Source organism: Cavia porcellus, unplaced genomic scaffold (assembly GCF_034190915.1).
Source record: "Cavia porcellus strain 051 isolate PalLab524CR breed Dunkin Hartley unplaced genomic scaffold, mCavPor4.1 scaffold_28, whole genome shotgun sequence".
Taxonomy (NCBI): Eukaryota; Metazoa; Chordata; class Mammalia; order Rodentia; family Caviidae; genus Cavia; species Cavia porcellus.
In genome coordinates, this window is record NW_026947511.1 from 28558578 (window position 1) to 28585496 (window position 26919).

The 26919-nt window shown below is 41.5% G+C and overlaps 1 protein-coding gene, 1 non-coding gene and 1 pseudogene across 2 annotated transcripts in view; 2 read left to right on the forward strand and 1 right to left on the reverse strand.

Annotated features, from left to right (window-relative positions):
• Positions 1–25937, reverse strand: part of Ppa1 (inorganic pyrophosphatase 1) — a 34121-nt gene extending 8184 nt beyond the window's left edge. The window contains exons 1-6 of the mRNA XM_003473725.5: positions 25743–25937; positions 22977–23035; positions 14769–14822; positions 14091–14210; positions 11819–11905; positions 10771–10897 (exon numbers count right to left, since the gene is read on the reverse strand). Coding sequence (XP_003473773.1) covers positions 10771–10897; positions 11819–11905; positions 14091–14210; positions 14769–14822; positions 22977–23035; positions 25743–25806 — 511 coding nt within the window. The 5' untranslated portion in view covers positions 25807–25937. The remainder of the gene's footprint in view (positions 1–10770; positions 10898–11818; positions 11906–14090; positions 14211–14768; positions 14823–22976; positions 23036–25742) is intronic.
• On the forward strand, positions 891–1027 carry LOC111758041 (small nucleolar RNA SNORA2/SNORA34 family). The gene has a single exon (XR_002792282.1). It is a non-coding gene; the product is annotated as a small nucleolar RNA SNORA2/SNORA34 family (small nucleolar RNA).
• LOC100720360 (PHD finger-like domain-containing protein 5A) lies at positions 20482–20811 on the forward strand (annotated as a pseudogene).
• Positions 25938–26919: the final 982 nt, after the last annotated feature.

Here is a 26919-nt window from a genome sequence, read left to right on the forward strand (position 1 = left end):
CACAGGAGAAATTAGGAAAACAGTATCACTCATAATAGTTTCAAGAAAAATCAAACACTCAAGAATAAACCTAACAAAGGAAGTGAAAGACTTCTATATAACAAAAACTACAGTACTTTGAATAAGGAGATGGAAGAGGACATCAGAAAATGGAAAGAAAGCCAAGCATGGTGGTGCATGTCGGTAATCCCAGCACCCAGAGGCTGAGACAGGAGGACCACCGTAAGTTCAAGGTCAGCCTAGGTTATAAGACTCTGCCTCAAAAAAAAAAAAAAAAAAAAAGACATTCCTTCTTCCTGGAGAGCCAGAACTAATATTGTCAAAATGGCCACACTTCCAAAATGATAATATAGATATAATGCAATCCCAAGCAAAACAGCCACAGTATTCCTCACAGAACTAAGAAAAACAATCCTGACATTCATATGTAACCAAAAGAGACTCAGAATATCAGAAGAAATCCTGGGCAATAGGAACAAAGCAGGGGGATAATCACAATCCTGGATTTCAAATTATATTGCAAAGCTACAGTGATAAAAACAGTATAGTACTGGCACAAAAACAGACATGTGAATCAATAGAACATTATAGAGGATGCAAAAACAACTCCAGGCACACTCAGCCATCTGATCTTTGACAAAGGGGTCAGATAACATATTCTAAAGGAAAGATGGCCTCTTAAATGGTGCTGGGAAAATTGGCTATCCACATTCAGAAGATTGAATCTAGACCCATATCTCTCACCATGCAAAATAATGGATCAAAGATCTAAAAGTCAAAACAGAAACAATCTGTTGTAATATAAAATAGGTAAACCCTAAGTCCCACGCAAGGAGTTTCTGAACAGAACCCCAACTGCTTAAGATATAACAGCAAGAATCAACAAATGCCTGGCTCTGAACCAAGGTTGGCAGCTTCCTGATGCTGTTGGTTTCAAGCAGGAACCTACAGAAATATCTTTCTGTGGTCTGTTGGCCATTTCAGAACTTGGGTGGTGAAATGGGCAATTCATTAGAAAGAAACAGCTTGAAGCAACCCCCCCTCCTCCACACCCATGAGTGGCTATGAGCATAGCAGGCTCTGGTGGCCCAGGATGGGAGCCACCGGTATTTACTTGGACCTGCGCCATGCTGGACCTGGAGCACTGGGAAACCAAGCAAGCCCTCACCACCTGCCTGTTTTGTTTTATTGAACTTCAATATACATGAAAGTATGGACAGCTATTTTGAAGAGGAGAGACTCAATGACAGCCATTAGTGACTTCCCTATTGTCTGGTTTTGAAGACCTGAATCATCTTCCTCATCCTGTTTGATCAGTTTTATACTATGGTGTTTCATATGAATTCTCTGTATGCAAAGACATGGACAACTATTTGGAAGAAAACAAGAGACAATATGATAGACAGTGAAGATCTCAGGTCGTCTAGCTTTGAAATTTGTATCTCTTACATTGCTTTCTTATGTCCTATTTTGTTCTGTTTTGTTGTGTTTAATTTTACCCCTTTAAAATAAAAATTAAAAAATTAAAAAAAAAAACAATCAACAAATGAGATCATATCAATTCAACAACTTTTGCACAACAAAAGAAATAACCAATGCAGTGAAGAGACATTCTACAGAGTGGAGAAATTTTGCCAACTATTCTTTGAACAGAAGGTTAATATCTAGAATATGTAAAAACTTAAAAAAATAATTAGACTTCCCACCCCCAATAAAACACCCAATCAGAAGATGGGCAACTGAAACAGATATTAGAAGACACACAAATAAATGGCCAATAAATACACACAAAAAAAGTTCAACAGCTAAAGCCATCAGTGAAATACAAATTAAGACAACACTGAGATTACTTCTTACCCCAGAAAGAATGGCCATCCTCAAGAAATCAGATAATAAATGCTGGCAAGGCTATAGCAATAAGGGAACCCTTCTGTATTGCTGGGGGGAGGGTAAAGCAGCACAACCATTATGCTGCTCCATTATGGTATGGCGATTTCTCAAGGAACTGAAAATAGAAATTCCATTAAATCTAGCTATTCTTCTAGGTATCTTCCCGAAAAACTTAAAACATTACAGTGACATATGCATTCTCAAGTTTATAACAGCACAATCGTTTTTTTTAAGGGTCTTGCTTTATGTGTAGGCTAGCCTTCCACTCACTATGTAGCCCGGGCTGGTCTCAAACTTATGGTGCTCCTCCTGTCTCAGCCTCCTGAGTGCTGGAATTACAAATGCACACCATCACACCCAGATAACAGCACAATTTATAATAGCTCAACCTTGGGAAAAGCTAACGTCCAACAACAGATAAATGTATAAAGAGAATGTGGTATTTACAAGCGATGGTGTATTTATTACACTGCCAAAAGAAGGTTACAGAATGTTAAGTGAGTCATTTGTAAGAAAGTAGATGACCCTTGAGACTCTTTATATCCAAAGTATAAATCATTTAAAGACAGGAGCACCCTCCTGTGCACCAGCAGTGCTCAGGCTGGCTGGGACAGAACTAGGGAGCACAGCCCTGCCAATCAGCTGGTCCCCAGGCAAGGGGAAAAGATTATTACCTGCTCACCCCACCCCAAGCAATCGGCTGACTGGGAAGAATGCAGACTGACATGCTAGCAACTGAAGTAAAGAAACAACTCAATGTTGTGTTTGATTGGCTTTGCAGACCTATATCTGGTAGTCTATGAGCATCTATTTAGAGGATAACAATATGCAATATAGTAACTATTGTGGATTTCCTACTGTCTTGTTTTTGCCAGTTTCATTCTCATTATTTTTTGTTTTGTTTTATTCCCTTTAAAATAAAAAAAAAGCTGGTCAATCATTTAAAGAGCATAATAAAAAATCATAGGAAATAGGGAGACAGATCTTTGCAAATGGGAAGGGGACAAAGATGGAGAGAAGGGAGAGGGCGGGGAGGGAAGGGGAGGAAGAATGAAAAGAATGGAGATGTGTTTGTCAAAGTGCCAACTCTCCGCAAAGAATGTAGCCACTATGTACTGCAAGCATACACCAAGTTTTAAAATGTGACTATAGAGACTTTGCTACAGTCCAGGCATTACACATCACAATACTTTAGTTCTGGCCAACAGAAAAGTGCACTTAAAAAACTTTAAAGCCTCTTGGTATGGCCATCAACACTGGCTAGCCTCAGTGCCACCAAGCTTCTGCTCCATGCCAGCAAGCAGACGATGTAAGTGCTACAAAGTCAGCCAGGGGGTGAGGATTTAGCTCAGCAGGCATAAGTGCCTGCCTGGCAAGTACGAGGTGGTGAATTCAATTCCCGGTACCAAAACAAAAACAAAAACAAACAAAAAAAGTCAGACTGAGTGTGGTGGCACATGACATGGCATTCAGGAGGCTAAGGCAGGAGGGCTACAATGAGCTCAAGGCTAGCCTGAACTACATAGCAAGACCAAAAAACCTAGTATCAGGAAAAGTACTATGGGAAAGTGAAATATATTCAACAATACAATGGTACCTTAGTTCACAAACTATTCTTTGCACCATTCTGGTCACAAACTAAGCTGGACAAGAATTAAATCAAATTCAGTGGTTAGGGTCCATGTTGACCTTATGGGGGAATTTGAGTTCTTGTCTAATTCAGTTTGTTACCAGAATCATGGAAAGAATTGAGTCAATGAACTGAGATACCATTGTAGTTTGTGTCTGTGTAAAACTTAGGTTCAGTTCAACATGTAATCTACATAGATAGAGAACACATTGCTGGGCATGGTGGTGCATGCCTGTAATCCTAGCTCTGGGGAGGCTGAGGGCAGGAAGATCAGCCTGAGTTTAAGGCCAGCCTGGACTACACAGCAAGATCCTGTCCCAAAAATAAATAAGTAAATAAAGCATGTATTCTGTTATCCGAATACCATAACAGTGTGGAAAACGTCAGAGTACACTGGGAAATGCTTACACACCAGCAGATTTCTTTTTTCAGTAGTGGGACTGAGCTACACCCCCGGCTCTTGCTGGTCTTTACTTTCACTGTCCCACTGATGAACTACATTGTGCAGCTGGCCTTAAGCTTGCATCCTCTTTCCTCACCTTCAGAAGGCTGGGATTATAGGAGTGCACTACCACACTGCCCAGGCTGGCTCTGGTGCTGACACATCTCAAGGAATTTACAGAAGACGTGAACTGTATGTATCTCTTACCCGACAATATTCCACAAGTTAAGGAACTCAGCCTCACAAGACTGTACCACCTTCAGACCACAGCCCTGGTCCTGGGCTTCCTGTACTCCTTCCTGTTTCTCTAGCCTCCTGGCTCTCACTGGGGTCAGGGGGATGCCAACCATCTCCTAAGATTCCATAACTTGCCACAACTCGGAACTCAGGAAAGGTTAAATGAGTCATTTATAGGAAACCCCTACACCATCAGGAGCACACTACACTTATGGGTTTATTGCAAAGGACACAACTCAGAACTGCAAATGGAACAGATGCACAGGGGTCAACCTGTGCTGTGGACAGACACTGTCCGAGGTTAACATTCAGGCAAAGCTGCATGTACTATTTGTACCAGAAGACGGCTGCCCAGGGCATATTCTAGGAACCTTTACTGCAGGGAAACATTTTCCTAGCAAATCAGTGCCAATGAAGTCAATGGCTCGGCTCTACCAACTATGGTCACAGCATGCTGGTTCCTGTACTGGAACCACAATCTGGGTACTAGGGGTGCTCACCACTACTGAGAGGGTCTTCTAAGCCTGCAGCCCATAGAGAAAAGAAATAGCTGGGTGTATAGAATCCATGTATATCCATACATCTAAGAATATGTTCTCTACATACACATTGTACTAATATTGTGATAAACCAAATTGTTTCTGTATCTCCAACGCTAAACTATCACCACATGGTTAATTCTAGTCACCTCCTTTGCTCCTCTATACTTCCTGCTCAGCACTGAGAAGCCTGGCTCCCATCCACTTAATGGCTCATACCCGGACACAGGAGCAGTAGCCTCAGGGTTAGTAACCGTTCCTCACCAAGGAACAACTTCCCAGTGAGTACACACTGTCTTACCGACTCCACTTGTTTCCATAATTTCTACGGTGAGTACCTTGTTTCTCCATCCCCTCAGTGAGGTTATTCCACAGTAAACATTTTCATTTATATAACAAGAACTTTTCGTAGTAAAGTCAGATTCTCTTATCATAGTTTGCATTTCATCCAGGAGTTAACTTTGTCAGTAATTTTTAGACATTTGCATGCATTAAGATTCATTCCTTGTGCTGTATATTAATTACCTGGCTGCTGTAACAAATGATCCCAAACTCAGTAGCTTGAAACAGATTTGTTCATTCATTTCTGGCTTCCAATCTTCCTGCCCCAGCCTCCTGAGTAGCTGAGAAAGGTCTCTGCTTCCAAGGACTCAAATGATCAGACCAGTCCCACCTGGGAACTCCAGGATGCTCTCTCCCCACCTCTGCCAGGTGACACAGCCTACCTTCCAGTTTCCAGGGGTTAAGATGTGGGCATCTCTGAACAGGCCATTCTTCTGTCACTGTACAGCTCTACAGGTTTTGACAAATGCACTTTACCACATGTCCACCAGTAGGGGGTTACCATACAGAACAGTTTTATTACTTATGGTGGGCAGGATACTGGTCCCTCAAAGGTGCACATCTCTTCCAGAGACCAGTTCCCAGGTCTCTGAACATGTCATGTTTCACCACAAGGGGGAACCTGGCTTATGCAGGTGGCTCCAGTGTAATCACAGAGGTCCTTACAGTGTAGAAGAAGGAGCCATATGAGCAAGGTAGACAGCAGCTGTGACAGCATGCTCAGAGTGACACAAGGACCCAGCCTGCCACTGCTGACATGGGACTGAACCATGGAGCCTGGGTAGCCTGTAGAAGTTGGAAAGAGCAAAAAAGGGATTTCCCCCAGTCCCCAAGAGAATACAACGCGGCAGATACTTTGACTATAGCTCAGCCAGACTCATTCCAATCACAAGACTAATTTGATAATTACATAAATGGATTAGAATATTAACCAGAAGCAAGGTTTTTAGTTGAGATAGGATTAGGGGTCTCGTTTGGCACGTGTGTGGCCCATGGTTTAATCTGCAGCACTAAGTGTAATTAGTTACTTAAAATAAAAATAAGTTAGGCACAGTGTATAAGGTATAAACACTGACCTTCTTTAAAGGACTTCAGGCAATCAAATTATAACTTGTCCACACATTTATTGTCAGTTGATTTTCAAGAAGAATGCCAAAATAATTAAAGGGGAAAAAGACTTCTACAAGTGTTGCTGGGACAATGGATATCTACATGCATAAGAATAAATATCAAAGAATGGACCAAGTTGTGTCATATACAGTTACAAATTCCCTATAATGAAAGTGATCATTATGTACACTTGAAGTGTACCAATAAACATTACAAAAAACAAAACAAAATAAACCCCTAATTTACACTAAAAAAAAAAAAAAAAAAAAAATAAGACCAACGACTTCAATAAAAAAGTCAAATTTATAAAACTCTTAGAAGATACTTAGTGGTATCTTGGTCCATGAACTTTTTCTCCAATTCTTACAATTCAAATGCAACCAAAATTGTGGAATAAATTCTGCAACCAGAATTACGGAAAGAATTAAGTTCGTGAACTTAGGCACCACTGCTAAGTTTAAATCTTTATGACCTTAGATTATGCGATGGTTTCTAAGGACTAAAGGCACAAGCAAGATAAGAAAAAACAGCCAGGTATGGTGGTGCTGCCTGTAATACCAGCTACTTGGGAGGCTGAAGCAGGAGGATTATAAATTTAAGGCCAGCCTCAGCAACTTAGTGAGATTCTGTTTAAAAAAAAATCTGGGGATGTAGCTCTCTGGCAGAATACTTGTGTAACATGCACAAGGCTCAAGGTTCCTCCAGTACCAAAAAAATGGAAGCGAAGAATGAAGAGAGCAAGAGAGGGAAGGAAAGAAGGAAGGAAGGAAGGAAGGAAGGAAGGAAGGAGAAAAGGGAAACAAATTGAACATAAATTCACCAAAAATAAAAGCTTGAGAACTTCAAAGGATACTGTTAAGAAAAAGGACAATCTAAAGAAGATAGGCAAATCATACATCTGATAAAGGTCTAGAATCCAAAATATATGTATTTATGACTCACAATAAAGACACCTCCAAATACCACAGCTACAGTCCAAAAGCTCAGTGACCAGCGCTAGTGAGGCTGTGGGAAAGCTGGGACCCTCACGCACCACTGGGGAGAATGTAAAGGAGCACAGCTGCTTTGGAAAGGAATCTGGCAGGTCCTCAAATGGTTAAACAGAGTCACCACAGACAGCAAACCCACTCCAAGGTGGACATCAGGGGAATTACAAACATGTCCACACAAAGACATGTACAGCAACAATCACGGCAGTGCTATTCCTAAAGGCTAAAATGTCCACACCAGGTTCACCATAAAAAGGAGGACAAACCGACACCAGCAACAACACAAACCTAGGAAACACACTCAGTGCAGTCAGACAAAACTGACCGTATATTACATAAACCTATGTATATGAAATGTCTAGGGGGCTGGGGATTTAGCTCAGCGGCATAAGCACCTGCCTTGCAAGTAGGCGGTCGTGAGTTCGATCCCTGGTACTGATAAAAAGGAAAAAGACCAAAAAAAAAAAAGAAATGTCTAGAAGAGGAAAGTTTATAGGTAAGAATCAGACTGAAGGTTGCCAGGATAGAGGAAAAGGTGTAAACTTAACTTGGGGTGCTGCTTGTACAACACTGGGAATATTAAATGCCACTGAACTGTATACTTCAAAACAGCTAAAGCCAGATATGGCAGCGTATGGCTATAAAACCAGCAGTTTGGGAGGCTAAAGCAGAAGGACCACAAGTTTGAACCTAGCCTGGGCAATTTAAGAAGACCCTGTATCGAAAACAGAAAAGAAAAAAAAAAAAAAAAAAAAAAATGACAGGCGTGGTGGTGCAGGCTTGTAATCCCAGCACTTAGGAGACTGAGGCAGGAGGATAGATGTGAGTTGTGAGACCAGGCTGGGCTACAAAGTGAGTTCAAGGCCAGCCTGAATTGCATAGTCAGAGTCTGTCTCAAAAAGACCAAAGCACAGGACTTCCGGGAGAACATGGCGGATAGATAACAGCAGCTACAGAGGCTCTCTGAGATAGCCAGCTTAAAGATACCCAGATGTATGAGGCATACAGGACCCCAGCCACCTACAACCCAAACAGAGCTACACCCAGGCATATAATAATCAAAATTCCAGAACTCAAATATAAGAACAGAAAATTAAAAGCCGTCAGAGACAAGAAACAGATCACTTACAAGGGAACACCCATCAGAATTACAGCAGACTTCTCGGCGCAAACCATCAAATCACGAAGAGTGTGGGGGAAAATAATTCAAGCTTTGAAAGATAATAACCTCCAGCCAAGATTGATATATCCTGCACAATTATCCCTAGAAATTGATGGAAAAACAAGGTGCTTCCAGGATAAAGAGGAACTAGGGGAATTTGCAACCACCAATTCAACTCTACAGAGAATACTGCAGGATATTCTAAAAAAGAAAAATACCAAGATTCCAGGAACAGTGGCAGAGAGGCCACAATGAATGGAACAGAAAGCGAAATGAAGAAGACAAACTGACAACAAATGACAGAAAAAGAGCTCAACAGAAATGAGGCAGAGAAGATTGAATGGTAGGAACAGCTATTTTGGAGAAAACAAGACATCATAATAGCTAGTGCTGATTTAATATCATTTTGTTTTGAAGTCCCATCAAGCTTTTGTTCTTCTGTCTCCATCGGTCTTACATGTTATATCTTACTGGATTTTAGTATATGTGATAACATAAACAAAAACTTTTATAGACAAGGAGATTATACAGAAACCATTGTTCATTTTCTGTTAGTTGGTTCTAAATACCCTGTAATACTGTCATTCTCTTGAATGGCTTTACATTGTCTTGATATGTTTGATACTACAGTATACAAAGTTATACTCAAAGATTTCAAGGAAAGAGACACTATGGTAACTACTTTTATGTCGGGATATCTTGTGGTGAAACACTATTTTGCTTAAATGGTTATATTTTGACCTGCGCAGTTTGTTGTTCCCCCTTTTATCTCAATCTCCTTTTTTTATTATTTACTTTTTTATTTTTATCTTTTTAATTAAGGAAAAAATAAATAAAATATAGCAGGAGATATTATAGTAACTCACTTTGATTTCCTATTAACTTGATTTGAAAGCCTGTATTGCTCTCACCACCTTGTTTTGACTGATTTTCCTCTATTCTGTTTTGCTTGATAGTACCAAGTTCGAGATTATATGCAACAACTGTGAAAACAGTGATTCATTATGATGCCCATTCTGGTTTGACTATTATCTTCTTTTGAAATCCTGTAATGTCTCCAATGTTTTGGTTTTATTGGTTTTGTTCTTTACTGTTTTGTTCAATTTTATTATAACTGATGATATAGGCAATTCTTTTTAAGATAGCAAGAGGCATTATGATAACCATTGTTGATCACCTTGTATTTTGTTTTTACATTATGTGTTATGTCCATCCTTTTGATTTGACTGACTCTGTTTTGTTATGTCACACTTGGTTTTATTCTCTTCAAAAAAAGTAATAAGAACTGTGGGAGTAATAAAACTCAAAATGTGTAATTGTCATTGTACAAAAGAGAGGAAAAGAAATTGTTCTACAGGATATAACTGCATGTATATTTAAGTGTATAATAACCATATTACTGAGTTTTGTTGGATCATTGAACAGAACTGTTTGTAGTCTCACTGTTTGAATGTCCACTTTGTATGCTTTAATTTTGTAACTTGAACAACTATTTCTAAGATGACAAATATGTAACCTATTAACTAGTGATTTCCTACTATTTATTTTTTCTGAAATTCTGTATAACTTGTACCCTTTTTGTTTTTTTCCTCCTTAAATAAAATTAAAGACCAAAGCACAAAAACAAACAAAACATATGTAAACACACATACTATGTATATATATAAAAATTTTTTTTTAAAGGGCTAGAGTTGTGGCTCCATGCAAAGGCCTTAGGTTCCATCCTCAGGAATGAGAAAGGACAGATGGACAAATAGAAGGCAGGCAGGGAAGGAAGGAAAGAAGGGAAGAAATAGATGAATGGTGAACTTTAAGTGAATTTATCACTAAAAACGGGAAAGGCTGACACATGCCTACAGTGTGGCTAAACCCCAAAAATACTACACCACGTGAGATAAACTGGACACAGCCACCCAGCTAAATCTATATAGACAGAAAGACTAACGGCAGTTAGGGGCCGAGGACAGGGGATAGTGCTGCCATTGGATTCGGGATCTCTTTTTAGGGTGATGAAAATGGCCTAGAATTAGATGAGGGTGATAGTTGTATAACTTAGTAAGTGTACTGGATGCCACTGACCTGTACACTTCAGTGAATTTTAGGGTATGTGAATTATATGTCAACTACTTTTAGAAAATACACACAGTAACTGAGGGCTATAACCCAAAGTCAGTCGTAAAATAATGCCTGTCAAATGCTTTGTTCTTCCATTCTTTTATCGTCTGAAAGGGCTGGTTTATAATTCTATCATTAGAGGTCAAGTTTGGTGGTGTTTAAGAATCACAGAGTTTAGCCAGGTATGGTATCACTCGTGAGGCTGAGGCAGGAGGATCGCCATGAGGTCAAGGACAGCCTGGGCTACATAGTGAAATCTGTCTTAAAAAGCAAAAACAAAATGTGAAAAACCTGAGACTCTTATGTTTTCTTACCGTTGTAGTTGGCTGCATCAGGATCATCCACATTAATGGCAATGACTTTCCAGTCGGTTTCTCCTTCGTCAATCATAGCCAAGATGCCCAGAACTTTCACCCTGATTATCTCACCTCTTGCACATACCTGAGAGCCAACAACCACAATTAGCACAACACTAAAGAATAAAACTATGGAAGGAAAGCTTTACTTGGTAAGGAAGAGGAAATAAGAAAAATTCTGAGTTTCTGAATACTTAACTAAGATTGTTCCTTGAAAGAAATGAACAGTCCACTACTCTTACAATAGTAAGGTGGAAAATAAGGCTTACAGCTCCTTGCCTACTATGCACAAGGCTCTGAGTTCAATCCCTAGCACCATGACAAAATAAAACAACTTGGAGTTTTGAAAACTTAATCGCAACTTTGTTGTTAGTTGCTTGCCATTTTCCTTGAGAAAGATTTTAAAGAAATAACTATAATCAAAATCTTTTTTGGGGGAGGTGCTTGGGTCAGGGTCTCACTATGAAGTTCTGGCCAACCTTGAACTCACTTTGTAGCCAAGGCTGGCCTTGAACCTGTGGTATCCTCCTGCCTTAGCCTCCCAAATGCTGGGATTACAGGCGTGTTCCACCACACCCAGTTTATAATCACAATGTTAAAGCTGCCCTCCTTGGTAGAAGAATCTCTAGCAGAAGTATGCCATTTAGGTTATTTGGCTTGAATCAATTCATTGGTCACTCCAAAGAGGTGAGGTCTGCACTGTGGTGATGAGATGTCCCCATCACCTTCACTTCCTGTCTATTCAAGCCACTTGAGCACATCAGCTTCTTCCGTGTGTCCAGTCGTCTGGAGATAGACACACATTTTTTTCTGGACTAGGTTTAAATATATAAATGATAATGTATAAATATTTAGAATTAAATAGAAGATTTATCATCCAGAGAAACATTACTATTTCACTAATATTTACATATTTTATTCACAATATATTTGAAGTGAGAACTTGGGTATATTTCACTGATATCATCTCATTACTATAGGGAAAAAAAAAATCAAGTTTCATTACCTTGCTTCCAATTTCACAAACATCAATTGGGTCATTGTCACCACAACAGCCAGTGTGTTTGTCACTATGTCCTGGGTCTTCCCAAGTCTAAAAAATAAGGCTTAGAGTTTGTCATTTCTGTACATCCTGCTAACCAAAGGGATCATGCTGAGTATTTCTGTAAGAGTTTGAGCATTCAGTTACTCTTTAAATTCGCTATGCACATTTAAGAATCTTAATACACACAATAATTTAAATTCTGGAGTTTGTACTATACATACAATACTAAACTGAATTTAAGACATAATGGTTAGAACAAATAAAAACCAACAACTTAGTAACTGAGACAACATACAAACACAACTATGTAAGGACCCAAATACTTTTATAAATATATTAAAAGACAAGTGCTTTGATGAACTGCTCTAGGTATTTACTGTCTTCTACCACTGGATTTTCTTTATAACAAATTTGTGAAACAGCAGTGAGCAGGCAGTAATACTCTAATGGAAACGATGTGTTCTAACGCTAGAAGCATTGTTGTTAGTACTGAGCTACAGTGAGTTCAAGCTCAGCCTGCGCTACAATGTGCAGAGCTAATCTAAAGAGTAACTGAATGCTCAACTGTTGTTCGGTTGAGGCCAGCCAAGGCTACACAGTGAGTTTAAGCCCCGCCTACACTACAAAGCAACATGTCTCAAAAAAACAAAAACCAACCAAACAAACAAAAACAAAATCCCCTCAAAAAGCATAATATTGTTGGAACCAAGACTGAAAGCTTCAATCAGGATTTTCTGAAGTGTAAATTACTAGTTTCTTTTTTCTGTTTGCTAAATTGCAGGCCAGAGTCTTCGCAGAGCGTCTCAAAAAAAAAGAGCTGAAGCCAGTGCTTGCCAGGAAGTTTGGCTTAAAGTGCAGCTGTTGTTTGGGTTCTTTTGTCCCTAACCAGAACATATTTATAACTTGGATTTGCTTGCCTATTCAGCTGGAGTGAAGGCAAAAAGATAAAAGCACAGGGGAATAAAGGAAGGCCACATCCAAAAAGCCAACAATGAGAAAACAAAAGCCAACCTGCAGGAGCACATCAGTAGTCTTCCTAAAGGGATAACGCTTCAAAGCCACACACTGAACCCGCCGAAGCACAAGGCAGAGCGCTCTAATGAGAGCAAGTGACTGGGGCTCTTCATCAAACTACGTGAGTTTGACTTACGTTCTAATAACCTGTTCTAGTAAGAGGTACATTACTTTTTAACAAACCTAACAGCGAACACAACAAACCATTTATCAAAAGGAAAAACCAACTGGACATTTATTTAGTAAGTACCATGGTATTACCCTGGCCAATCTAAAATTAAACATGTGTCATACACTCATAGAGATGTTTTAGAGACTCATTCAAACATTAAACGTAAGTAACCACCTGCACACTGGTATTGTGCTGGGGATAAACTGTAAACCATGCAGATGTTCCCCTCCTCAAAGGACTATTTAAGAAAATATGAACTCCATCACTATTTTTTTTAAGATGGTCTCATGGTACAGTTCAGGCTACCCTTGAAGTCATTATGTAGCCCAGGCTGGCCTCGAACTCACAGCAATCCTCCTGCCTCAGCCTCTCAAATGCTAGGGTTATAGGCGTGTACTACCATGTCCAGCCCCATCATTACTTTATCACAAAGTGTTTGGCCCAATAAAGAAGGAGCAACACCTGAAACAAAAAGTCAACAGCTCAGAAAACTTGCAGGTGCAGAGAGAAGTGCTTTCTTCATTCCTTCCACTAACCGCAGGAGCTGAGCACTGTCTCAGAGAGGCCCAGCAGGAGACACATCTGCCTGGTGCCAGAATCCGTGCTTCTGACCACTAGTGTCCTCTATCTGACACGCCACAGGGTTTGTAAAAAATAATGTATAGAGTTCACAACTAGTCCACAGAGAAAGAGAAATAGCTCAGAAAATACAAACTTTCAAATCTGAGTGCAGACATTATAAATATTTACAACTGATACTGAAAAGAAGTTGTTCAAAGAAGTAGTAAACCAATTTGATTATCCTATCCTATATGAGTTTTTTAATACTTTTTTTTTTTTCTTTTTCTTTTTAATCGGTACCAGGGATCGAACTCATGACCACGTGCTTGCAAGGCGGGTGCTTACGCCACTGAGCTAAATCCCCAGCCCCGTCCTTTCCTATATGTTTTTAAAAACTACAGTGAACATTTTCTAAGGTGATCAAATCATTTTGGCCAACAGTAAGTTATAAAAAAGTACATTTTCTACAAATTAATGGAGACATACCTGAGGGATGGCACCATAGTTCCAGATATATCCTTTATAAGGGAATAAATTTGCAACATAACGGAGTTTCCCCTTTTTTACGTCTTGCTTAATTGGGTTTAAAGGATCCTTTGTAGCGATCTGAAATAAGATTTCAAATGGTTGTAGAGCTGGATGTGAAATGCTACTCACATAAGGAGCTGAGGAAACGAATCATGATGTATGTATGACCCTTAATCACACTTGCACAACTTCATCTCTAACTTCTATTGTAATTTGAACTGTCTCTAATCAGCCATTAAGTGGAAAATTTACAGGCGGTATATAACACTATCAAGAGGAGAATACATTTTCTAATTCCAGAAAGCAACAACTACAATTAGCTGGCATAAATCCTAACATTTTTTCTGAGAACCAAGAATTTTACTTTAAAAGGACAAAATATTATCCAACTTCAGCTTCTCTTTAAAATTTTTAAAAATTTTCAGGCATCTGAGTCTCAGGAGCCTCAGAAGTGAAGCAGTGGAGCATACAAGAGGTAAAGGACCATGTCTGGCCAGACGCAGTGAGAACACTGTCAGACTGGGGGGTGGCCAGACTGGGACTGGATAGGGGACACCCTTGGAGTCTCGTTGCTTCAGCCTTGCGAACTGGCGTGGCCAAGTCATGAGTACTCAGACATCTAAGGCAAAACATTACCTCCATTTTTGCATTAGACCAGCGTGGAACTTCAACTACCATGTGGAATATGTCCTGAAAGACAAAGAGAAAGCCAGATGGTCACAGGACTAGTATGTCCTCTTACTCTGAAGCACACCCTATGTCTTCTGAAGTTAAATCGGTTGTCATATTGGATCTCTGAAGTCAATGGACTTGCACAGACTTCTGACAGAATGACAGACTAAGAGATGAAGGAAAATCTTAACTGTAGAATCAAGACGGCAGATGTATGGTTGGTTATGTCTTTGAACTTCTCTGTATGCTTGTATTATTTCTGCAGTTGTTTCGGTATTTTGAGACAGGCTTTTGCTATGTAACCTGGGTTGGTCTCAAACTCACAATGTTCCTGTCTCAGCCTCCCAAGTGCTTGCACCATGCTTGGATATATGTTATGCTAGGTGTGGAAAAAGTGTCTCCAGAAAGGAAGGAGACAGTTGTTTTTTTTTTCCTTTTTATCGGTACTGGGGATCGAACCCACGACCGCCTGCTTGCATGGCAGGTGCTTATGCCGCTGAGCTAAATCCCCAGCCCAGGAAACAGTTTTCAAACAAACACAACAGAAATTCTACCTATGAAAAAGGCCATCTTCCAGACACTCATCTCCAAGGGCTGGTGTCTGTCACCCACCTCAATGCTCACGATGTAGCTGGAGTTTCAATTTCGGAGGCAGTTTGTAGGCAAACCTAAAGTCAGCCCAATCGCCTGGTTCAGATAATTCAGTTTTAGTGTTAACCATATTCATCAGCTAGATCACCCACATTATTCTTCCAATTTTGCTATTCTTGAAAACCGAGTACCCCACAAAAGGACCAGAACACTGAATACAAAAGATTATGTTCAAAATTATTTTAACCAATGGCAGTGCTATATCATTAGTTTACAGCCTTACATTGATCACTATAAAAAGGATGATTTTTCAGGGAAATAATTCCTATATATTTTCAGTTTTAAAACACACAATCACACTGTCATCTCATTTTGCATACTAAGTTAAATATGGAGTTGACATAGGCTAATTAAAATGGAGCTTTGCATAATCAAAATGAATTTTACTAAGGAATAAAACTGTAATAGTAGGTTATCAGTTTCTAGGCTCCATAAGGACACAGATAAAGCTTAAATCTGCAGTTAAGTCTTTTATAAAAACTGTAACTTTAAAAGTTGGTTTCAAACGAAAAAGAGTGGGTATGCCCTGCAGGGTCAGCTACTCAGGAAGCTAAGTCAGGGGGATCATCTGAGCCCACAAAGTTGAAAACACGGGCAACGCAGGAAGATCATATCTCAAAAGAAATAGAGTGAAAATTACATACACGACTTTTCTATTTTGCTAAGAAATAGGGACAGACAAACCGTAAGTCAGAAATGACTGCCACGAGTTAGCTCTAAAACGGCCCCCAAGCCTCATGGGTTGGAAGGTGAAGGATTAGGAGGCCGATTTGCTGTTAGGAGGTGGGGGTCCAGCTGGATGAGGGGGTCACTGTGGGAGTAGCTGGCCAGGTTAATCTCCCTGGATGCCATCAGGCTTCCAAGCACCATGAGGTGAGCAGCTCCCCTCTGCCAGACCTGTCCACAGCGCCTGCCTCTCTGAAGCTGGCTGGCCACAGACTGAAACATGAGCCAAAGTAAACCCTGACTCCCATTCCTTAGGTGTCAGGTATTTTCTCCCTTGGTGAGGAAAGTGACTAACATGAGGCCCCAGCCATTAAATGACCTGGCTGTTACTTTTAAACAAGCACAAAAGCTCTTCAGATTTTACTGAAAAGATAAACTTCTGGGCTGGGGATTTAGCTCAGCAGCATAAGCGCCTGCCTTGCAAGCGGGCAGTCGTGAGTTCGATCCCCGGTACCAATAAAAATGAAAAAAAAAAAAAAAAGATAAAACTTCTGCGGCTCTAAATTCTCATCAACTACATAAAACCAAAAAGAATGGAGATGATTAAATGCAAGACTGAATACACCACTCTATCCCCCTATCATCATAAAGTAACATTTAAATGGTTTAGAAAATATAACACTAACTGTGCCTGAGTAGAAAACAGGAGGGAGAAAACAGGAACAATCTTTGATTAAATTTTATCTTATCCACTGTTAACTTTGTGTGTGTACCAGTGATCAAACTCACGAGCTCGCACTTTCCATACAGGACTTATACCACTGAACTAAACCCCAGCCCTCTTGTTAACTTTTTAAGAACTACAGTTACCTAAGTATCACTTCTTAGGTATAAAAATGAAATCTCTGATTTAGGCACAGTGATGCATATCCACAATCTCAGCATTTAAGAGGCTGAGGTGGGAGGATCACAAGATCAGGCCAGTTTGTGCAACCTAACAAGACTCTATCTCAAAATAAATAAATAAATAAAAAGGGCTGGGGATGTAGTTCAGTGGTAGAATAATCCTTAGGCTTGATCCCTTGTCTGTCTGTCCATCCGTCTGTCTGTCCCAATCCGCAAACATAAACAAATCAGGGTTTTTAAATTTTCAGCAGCAACTTCCTACAGAACCACAAGGTGGAGCTGTTATAACACAAGCTTCATACAGAAGAAAAAAACCAAGGAGACTGGTTCATTTTTCAAGAGAAAATGCCACCAAATGAATACATCACTTTAAAAAACTAGCTATGAGGCTAAGACAGGAGGATTGGGAGCGCAAAGGTAGCCTTAAACACAGCCAAGACCTCATCTAGAAAAACAAAATAAGTTTCAGCAAATAGAGCTGAAATCACTAATTCAAAGGTTGGGAAATGGATTGAAACTTGTAATGAACTGAAACATAAATATGTATAGACCCTCAAGACAGTATTATCTAATGTTACAAATCCACAAGCCTAAAGGGAAGGGACAAAATGAAGAAAATTGGTACAAGCACAGAAAAATTATGCAAGTCTAGAATCTACTGCTTTTTTAGTAATTATGAGTACCTGCAAGAAGACACAAAACGATTTCCTTGTTATTTTGTGGAGGCAGGGTTTCCCACAGTGCAGGCTGGCTTTGAATTAGCTGTGTAGCCCAGCCTTCAAACTCATAATCCTCCTGTCTCAGCCTACCAACTGCTGGGATAGCAGGCCTCTACTACCATGCCCAGCTGAATTCATCTCTGTGCACAGAAGTTCACTTAGCGCCACTGCTAAGCGGCAGGCACTTTTCTAGGCTCTAAAGCCTAGCAGAAAAATAAGTTTTAAGAGTGGCACACCTGTAATTCCACCACTTGAGAGGCTGAGGCAGGAGGATCACCTCAAGTTCAAGATTGGCATGGGCTACACAGTGAGTTTAAGGCCTGCCTGAACTCTCTAGTGAGATCCTGTCTCAAAAAACAAGATTTTAAAAACATTACATAGCTGAATATTCCCAATATTTATGTACTTTATAATGTTGAGATTTTTTTGAAAAAGTTCAGTACCATGTCTCATCAACTCCTGTCTTCTTTACTCAACTGGTTTTGTTATTCAGCACAATTCTAGATATTTTTCCCCCAGGAACTGTAGCATTCTGAACATACTAGACAACAAATTTTATTTTATTTTATTTTTTTCTTTTTCTTTTTGAAACAGGGTCTTACTACGTGGTTCAGGCTGGCCTTGAGCTCACTTTTATCCCAGGTTGGTCTTGAACTTGCAACAATCCTTCTGTTTCAGCCTCCTGACCACTGGGATTACAGGCATGCACCATCATGCCCAGTTTTAGACAACAAACTTTGAAAACAGATATTCTAACTATCTCTGTCTCAGTTTATTTTCTCCCCTATAAAATCAATCAAGAACCTGCATTTCCAGTTGTCAAATTTTTTTGAGACTTATAATGTCTATGAAATTTGACCTGGAACCTTCCCCAAGTAACATGATTAATTACACTGACCTGCAGAAAATATTGTCAAATTTCTGAAGCATCAATCTATTTGACTAGACCAGAGGTAGCAAACCTAGAGCAAATGTGTTTTCAAGACAAAAATATTTAAAAAAAATAAAGACAAAAATGTTAATGTGTGTCAGGGGCTGGGAATTTAGCTCAGTGGAATAAGTGCCTGCTTGGCAAACATGAGGTCGTGAGTTCAAACCCTGGCACCAAAAAAAAAAAAAAAAAAAAAAAAAAAAAAAGTTAATGTGGAGTTGTTCTTTCTCAGCAAAAACCTCAGTATTTGGGTTTGACTGCAGTGTTGGCACTTTGTGATAAATAAGTAAGTGGCCTCTGAGTTGCAGTTTGGCACTCATTTTCTAAAAGGGAGGAAAATGAACAGTTCCCTATTCATGTATGAACAGATCCCAGCAGGATCTTGGGAAACAAACAGAAGCTACTAGTCAACTACTAGTCAGAACTAGTATTTAACATCAGAGTTTAAAATACAGACTAGAAGCCAGGTGTGGTGACGCATGTTTGTAATCCCAGTAGATGGAGGCTGAGGCAGGATGACTGCCACAAAGTCAAGGCCAGCCTAGGCTACGCAGTGATGCCCTGTCTCAGAAAAAAAAACAAAAAAGGAAGACGTAGTTTAGAAGAACAGCAGCTCCTACAATTAATGTTATCAAGTCATGATATTTAAGCACTAAGATTTAAGTATCTGTCCAGTGTTTCATACTGTTTATACTATGTTTAGAGTTTTATAAATTTCTGGCATCTCAGAAGTTCTGAGCTACAGGTGCCTGTACATTTAACTCCAAAATAAATGCAAGGTAAAAGGCATTGCTACAATGAAAAGAAAAATCCAGGGAGTCCATGTCTTTGCCTTCTCCATATATTTGATTTGGACACAATCCAAGCAGGATATTGGAGTCTCAAGAATTTCCTGACTTGCTGGGTTGATTACTTAATGACATAATAAAATGAATGTCGTTCTTATCAAAAGGTCCTGACATAGGACAGAATATGTGAGCTGCTGGAATTTTTCACTATGGAGCTGAGTTGTGTTAAAGAGACAGCCTTATTTCTAATGACGTTCTCACTACCACCCCTGAAATGACAGACCACACCAGGGAGGTCTAGACTGCACACATAAAAATGTGTTTATGTCAATGTAATCACACTAAGACATTTTACAAAAAGAAAATCACACTATTCTACAACAAAATGAATTCATTAGACTTTTGGGGGCTATAATCTAAAATAACTTCTGTCATACTCACCCTTATTTGTACTATAAACAACTTTCTTCAAAACAGAACAAAACAAAAGAGCTCCTTCCGGCCATTCAGAAAAGCAGCATACATGCTGAGGTCCCTTAGGGCCTGGACTACTGATGAAATCAGAGTTGTCACAAGGGCTGGTGCTTTTGAGCCACCACAGGGTGAAATAAGGGCAGTCTCCACCTAAGTCACCACATCATAGACACAAGCAAGACGCCAGTGTCACAGGCAACCTGTGAAGTTGATTACACAGGCCTGTTTCCTATTTTAAAGCACCTTGCAGCACCGTAAGAGCATGCACCACACATCTATTATCATCCTAGCTCTTGGCTACAATGCTGCCCAATCACTTACAAACACCACAAATCCACTACAAAGCAAGGCATTTTCTTTGCTCATATACCTACAGTTGATGGTACCATCAATTAAGCTAGGGATAGCTGGGCACAACAGAGTATGCTTTTAGTCCCAGCTACTCAGAAGGCTGGAGCAGAAGGAAGGCAAATTCAAGCAACTTAGTGAGATCCTGTTTTGAAAAAAAGTAGACATTCCACTAGCCCTCTTGGGTAGGAGCTATGGCTAAATATCATCCGGCTTTGACCTTTTGCCACAAGCAAGCTGGCATTGCCATGGGAAGACTGTGGGAACTGTGATGATAAGTGTGTGGTCTGTGACTCCCATGTATGTCCCTGCACCCTGGTGCAAACACGTGCTGTGTAACTAGGGGTCTGACCAGGGGCACTGGGTAACCTGTGGAAGCCAGAGAGTCTCTGATGCCTATTATTGTAAAGAGTACACCATTTAGGAGGAGGACTGAGATGGTTGTCCCAAGATTGTCAACTTGGGGAGCTCTACAACAGACCTCTTCTATAAACACAAAAAAATATGGCTTCAAGCAGAGGTGACCCCTGCCAGCCCCCATCAAGCTGCTGCAACTGCCAAAAAAGACACCCACAAACACCAGCAAAGTCAAACCTGTGCCTCCCTGTACCCATCTGCTACTATGCTGGCACCTCACCACCCTTCCCCCCATCACACCTTGCCACGGCATGGGCTGGGGTGGACCTGGAAGGATCCTTCACAGAGCACTCTGGCTGACTGCCCAGGAAACACAGATTAGTTCATGGGTTTTCTTAACTCTTGAGAAGCGAGGCTCTGTTATCCACACTGGTATGTTCTCTCTACTCCAGGAGCTTCTTAGCAGGAGTCCCCTTGGTCATGTGACATGGGACTGACTGTGAAGCTGCCTCCCCAGTGCCCAGCATGCCCCTCAGCAGCTCGATGGCAGTTATCCTTGATGGCCCTTCAGGGTATGGTGAGAAGCTATCAGAAAAGCCAATGTGACACGACCATTTAATCCTATAACACCAGGTAGTGCGGATTTCAGGTAAGTTTTCTTTTGAGAAACTGGAAGCCCTTTCTGTTGCTATTAATAAAGTTGGCATTTATTTTCTAGTTAAAAAAAAAAAAGTGTAAAAGGCCTTAGAGTGTGTCTCAGTCCTAGAGCACCTACCTACGATGTGTGAGGCCCTGGGTGTAAATCCCCAACACCACAAATAATACATTCCAGTAAATCTAGGAGGGCTTCCCACCTCTTCATCACTCAGAAGGAGCTGAAACATTAGGGTGAAGTGGGGCCGGGGATTTAGCTCAGCGGCATAAGCACCTGCCTTGCAAGCAGGCGGTCATGAGTTCGATCCCCGATACCGATAAAAATGAAAAAGACAAAACAAAAAACAAAACATTAGGGTGAAGTACTTTATGGCATAATTTATATATACTGTACCCAAAACAGATAATTCAAGCCAACCAAATGGGGCTGTTCCAAGAGACAGAGAGGACTCTGTAGCTCACATCAACTCTCGGGAAATCAGATGTAACAAATCACAGTTTCTAAGTATGACTTTGAGAATCCCACAGGAAAACATGCCAATTAAAGGTCCCTGCTGTAACTGTGGCACATAATTGATCTCAGGTTTGCTCCACTGCCTCCAACAGGCACCAAGCTTGGAAAGGCTCCTCTGAAGCAACCAAGAGATGGAATCTCTACATGCAAGTGTCAACATGGAACTACAGCAGACTTCCTGGTAGAAATAGTAAATTCACCTATTTGAGAGGCAAGCTCAAAAGATGGTAAGACTCAGAGCACACACAAGGACAAAATTTTAAAATCTTTAACGCTATCCTAAGCATACATTAGAATGTGACGTTCACCTGTATTATGTGTCAGCACTAGGCTAAGAAAGGTCAATGACAGCTTCTACAACTCAAAAAGCTCAGTACTCAATGTGATTGAAGGAAAAAAATACCACAAGTTTAAAATGAATCAGGTATCTGTCCCTGGTCAAGTTCTTAAATACAGTATAAACATCTCCCATTAAGAAGGAAGCTGGGGAGGGGGCTTTTTTTCTTTTAACATTACTATTTAAAGGTATAAAAGTATGGGCAGGGGGTGGGGTGTAGCTCGGGTTGAGCCCTTGCCCAGCATATGCAAGTCCCTGAGTTCCATCCCCAACATCATAAAAAAAAAAGGTTACAGGTATTATCGCCACCCAAGGATCATAAATATTCTTATTAATTGACGGTAAACTTACCAATCTCCACTAAGATTACATTTCTTCAGATCACTGGTGTATACAAGAACAGACATTTCCTTTTAGGAGGCTGTGTACTTACCTTTATTAGCACTATTTGTAAATCATTCTACTAGCCTATGAATTCTCTTATACTGACTGAATAATTTAATAAATATCCCACTTTTATAGTCAAAATTTTGTGCTGGGTACCTGGTTTACTTTCAAACCACTAACGAAGTACTAGAATTTTATTTCCAAACTCATATACAGAAAAGACAAATATTATTTCTAAAAAAAAGCAACTTAAAACTTGCTTCTAGTCTTCTACTCCTTCCCCGAATGATCTAGTTGAAAGACTAACTTCTTATTTGTCAATGAAACTTTAATTTACAGCACAATGAGGCATTTTAACCACTTGTAAAGTGTGTAAGAAAACCCGTATATAGAACTAGTTGATCTGAGGAACAATATCAGGTTTGAGATGGGGACCTTACCTTATCTGCATAAATCGGAATATCATGAAATGGAGATACATACTGTCCTTTTTCATTTTCTGCAAAATAAATTAGAAAAATTATTACTGCCATGCACGGGGGCACATGCTTACAATCCCAGGACTGCAGGCTGAGATAGGAGGATCACAATTAGTTTGAGGCCAGCTTACATCACATAGTGCAACTCTGCCTCCAAAAAAAGTGAGTTAGTACTATGGTAAATTATATTGCTAAATTCATGAAGTAATTAATTTCATTCCTACACCAAAAATAAATACATAAAACCTGGTTGTGTGTAGAAGCCTAGGTGGTCCTGCCCCAGGTGCCACCCTTGGGGAGCCAAACCACTCCTCCCAGCTTTCCCCACTCACAAATATTATTTGTGGGAGACCTGGTCCAGGTCTTTGTTATCTCCCTGACCCCAGGGATAAACAAGGATGAAGAACAGTGAGTCAGTTTAACATGAGGACAGCCAGAGGGGTCTTGCTTTTAGGAGGCAAATGAGTGAATGAAAATACTGATATAAGCAATTAAAGTAACACAAGGGTTATCTATCTTCCAATATCCACGTAGTACATGCTCAGAGAACCAACTTAAAACCGGCTGTGCCTTTTTCCTTTGTGTTCACCGAGAAGGCCAATTAAGCCTCAGTTCACCTCCAGTCTCCCATTGTGTGTTTCCCCTTCCCTGACCCTCCCCCAAGATCAGGGTTTCACGCTAAGTACCTTGTAGACTTGTAACAGCATTAATCCTTAGCCTTGCTTGTCCTGACCTCTGCAGTGCGGACAGTATGCAAATGGTGGTCAAATTACTTTTTATCTTGCATCAGCTAACTAGTCTCACAACTCTTACAAAATAATTGGAAGGAACACATCTTTTGCTAAATTATACACTGTATTGCTTTAAATGATGTTTTAGCAGGAAAGAACCTTAGACTACAATTTTTCTCAAGGATAATCAAGTTGTAACAAATTCTTTACAGATTACTTCTATGTTCTAGAGACTCAACCACAATATCCAAAAGTAATTTTAAAAATTCCTCAGAGCTGGGGATATAGCTTATTGGCAGAGAGCTTGTCTACCATGTGTGAGGATAGGAGTTCCACCCCTAGGACTGCCAACAAAATAAAACCTTCCTCACTATTCAAGAAGAAATACATGAGTACACCTACCTTACCAAAGTGGAACAACGACTGCCTTCAAGTTTTTTTTTTGTTTTTTTTTGTTTTTGTCTTTTTCCTTTTTATTGGTACCAGGGATCGAACTCACGACTGCCTGCTCGCAAGGCAGGCGCTTATGCAGCTGAGCTAAATCCCCAGCCCCCCCTCAATCAAGTTTCATTTGATAAATTTACATTAGCAGGGTCAAAGTCAGGGAGGAGCTTGGGTGACTCCTAATGGCCTCAAATACTGCCAATACCAAACAAAGTACAAAAAGCAAGTCTGTTATGCATGTGTGTAGCTCAAAGGCCATTTCCAGACAATCTCTTCACCTTTCAAAACAGAGAAAGCATCTCTACAGTAGGTCCATTCTATAGAGAAATTGTGGAGCCAACACTATTTTCAGAAAAAACAGCATGGTGGGACCAGGGATCTTAGCTCAGTGGTATAAGCATCTGCCTGGCAAGTGCAAAGTTGTGAGTTCGATCCCTGGTACCAAAAAAAGAAAAACAGCATGGTGAATCATTAGTCAAAAGTTCCTGTATTGCCCTTACTACTTAATTCTGAAATTAAATAATAGGGGGGGTCTTAGTCTTCCTGAATTTACCTCGTGGTTTAACTTTCAACTAACACAAACTTTAGGGTTCACTTTCCTTTTCCTCTTACGCCCAAGCTAAGTTTTACTAGGGGCTTGGTTCATTCTTTCAGAACTGTATTCCCAGTCACACCCTCCTCCCTATCTTTTCCTGCCCTTCCTATACTAATCTGGACTTCGCTGAACCTGCCTGTTCTCTTTCGGATAAAACTGAAAGGGGTAAAACAGATGGGTCTTCGGACACGCATTTCCTAGTACCGCCTCTCATCTAATCCTAGTAGGTATAGGATGGAGACGAGAAAAATAAACCCTAGAAGGCAAAAGCGAGCGTGCCCAGGAAGCTGGGGCACCGTCAGTCTCCAGCCTTCTGCTCCTAAGCACAGGACTTGGGAAGAGATTCCAGACCCAGACTAAAAACTTGGCAGTCTGCTTTCTGATCGACGTCACCTGGGTGACTGGCCGGGCGCAGCTTTCTGTTTCAGTAGAAACATTCCCAGCATCAGAGCTTACGGGAAAACACAAGCTCTGAGAGGCAACAGCGCTACACCCAAGGATGGGTGCAGCATGGCCCGGCCTCAATTTCCCTGGCTGCCCACGGAGAGGGAGGATTTGACTGCGCTCAGCGCCGACCATCGGAACCAAGGCGGCGGAATTAAGGTCGTAGGCAGTCCCCCTCCAGCCCCCGTTCCTCCAGACTGCAATCCTCTTACCGGGACTGTTTTACGTCCCAGGTACCTTTCTTGGGTGACTCAGTGGTTTCCTTCCCTAACAGATCCCTCCTGGCCCGACACTCGCAAAACCAGCCCGGTCCGCGTTCTGCGGAACGTGGGAAAGGGGAGCGTTTTCCTTCCGCGGGGAAGGAAGCGGGAGGGCGACCCCCGCCAGTGCGACCAGCAGGGCCCAGAGACGCGCCGGAGCCGCTCGGGGACCGAGGGCCGCACCCGGCGGAGCGGCGACGCCGGGAATGAATGGGCAGCGGGCGGGAAGGCGTGGGGGGCCGTAGACACTCACTGAGGAAGACGCGGTACTCGAGGGTGAAGGGCGCGGCGCGCTCCTCGCTGCTGTAGCCGCTCATGGTGCCGAAGACCGCCACCACAGTCACCGCCGAGCCACCAACCCGCACGCGGCGCCGAGTGACAAGGAGAGAGCCCGCGCCTGCGCACCGCGACACTCGAGATGGGAGCGGGTGGAGCTGCCTTTAACGCACCGGGCTCGCGCTCCTGCCGCGCCGCCTAGCCGCGCATGCGCAGTGCTCCAGGCGAGGGCCCGAACGCCCCGCCCAGCTCCCGGCCCCGCCTCCGCGAGGCGCCCCTGGCCCAGAGCCTGGGACACGTGGCCGCACCGGCGCTGGCTCTGACCTCCCGGCGCGCGGCTTGGCTGTGCAGCTCTAACTGGAGAGGGCTCCTGTGACTCGCCTGCCTCCTCGCAGAGCAATTATCTCTGACAGCTCTGATAAGTCATGGCTTCCCAGATCAGCCTGCTTGCAAGCTGCAAGATGAGTTTTTCTGGTCCGTTTCAGCGAAGTTGGGCGTATTACAGACACCTTTAATGGCCACCAGCTAGGTGCCCGCGCTTCCACTTTGTAGTGCAGGACATGGGGCAAGTTGCTTCTAACTTCCTGACTCAGTTTCTCAGAGGGGAAATACTAGTGGCTATGTTGTAGGGTGTTGGGGTGATAACCCAGCGCTTCCAGCAGAGCCTGGCTCCTTGTAAGCACCAGTGATGTGTAGCTTGTTATTCTGGTCCTTGTTATTCCTGTTTAATTGGCGGGAGGGCCCACCTTACTCAAGCTACCCCAGGTCCCCAGGGACCTCAAATGGCAGACGGTCCAGGCCTGAGCTCAGTCCCTTGAGGCGATTTCCCTCAGGAAGGGACGTTTTCTGAGCTTGTTTTTCTACTGTTTCCAGATTCCAAAAACTAAAATCTGACTGGGGCTAGAAACATATTTTATATCGATTTCTTCCCTAATCCTATATGGTTTGGTTTTGTGGGGTTTTTCAGTATACTTATAATCCAAGCTTTAAACTAGCAAAGTATGACTTAGGCTTCAAGGAATGGCTAGTTTTGTTTTTAAAAATCAACAGGCTGGCCAGGTATGGCATGCCTGAGGTGAGAGGATTGCCCTGAGTTAAAGGCCAGCCTGGACCACGTGGTGAGACCCTGTCTCAAAAAAACCAAAATAATCAGT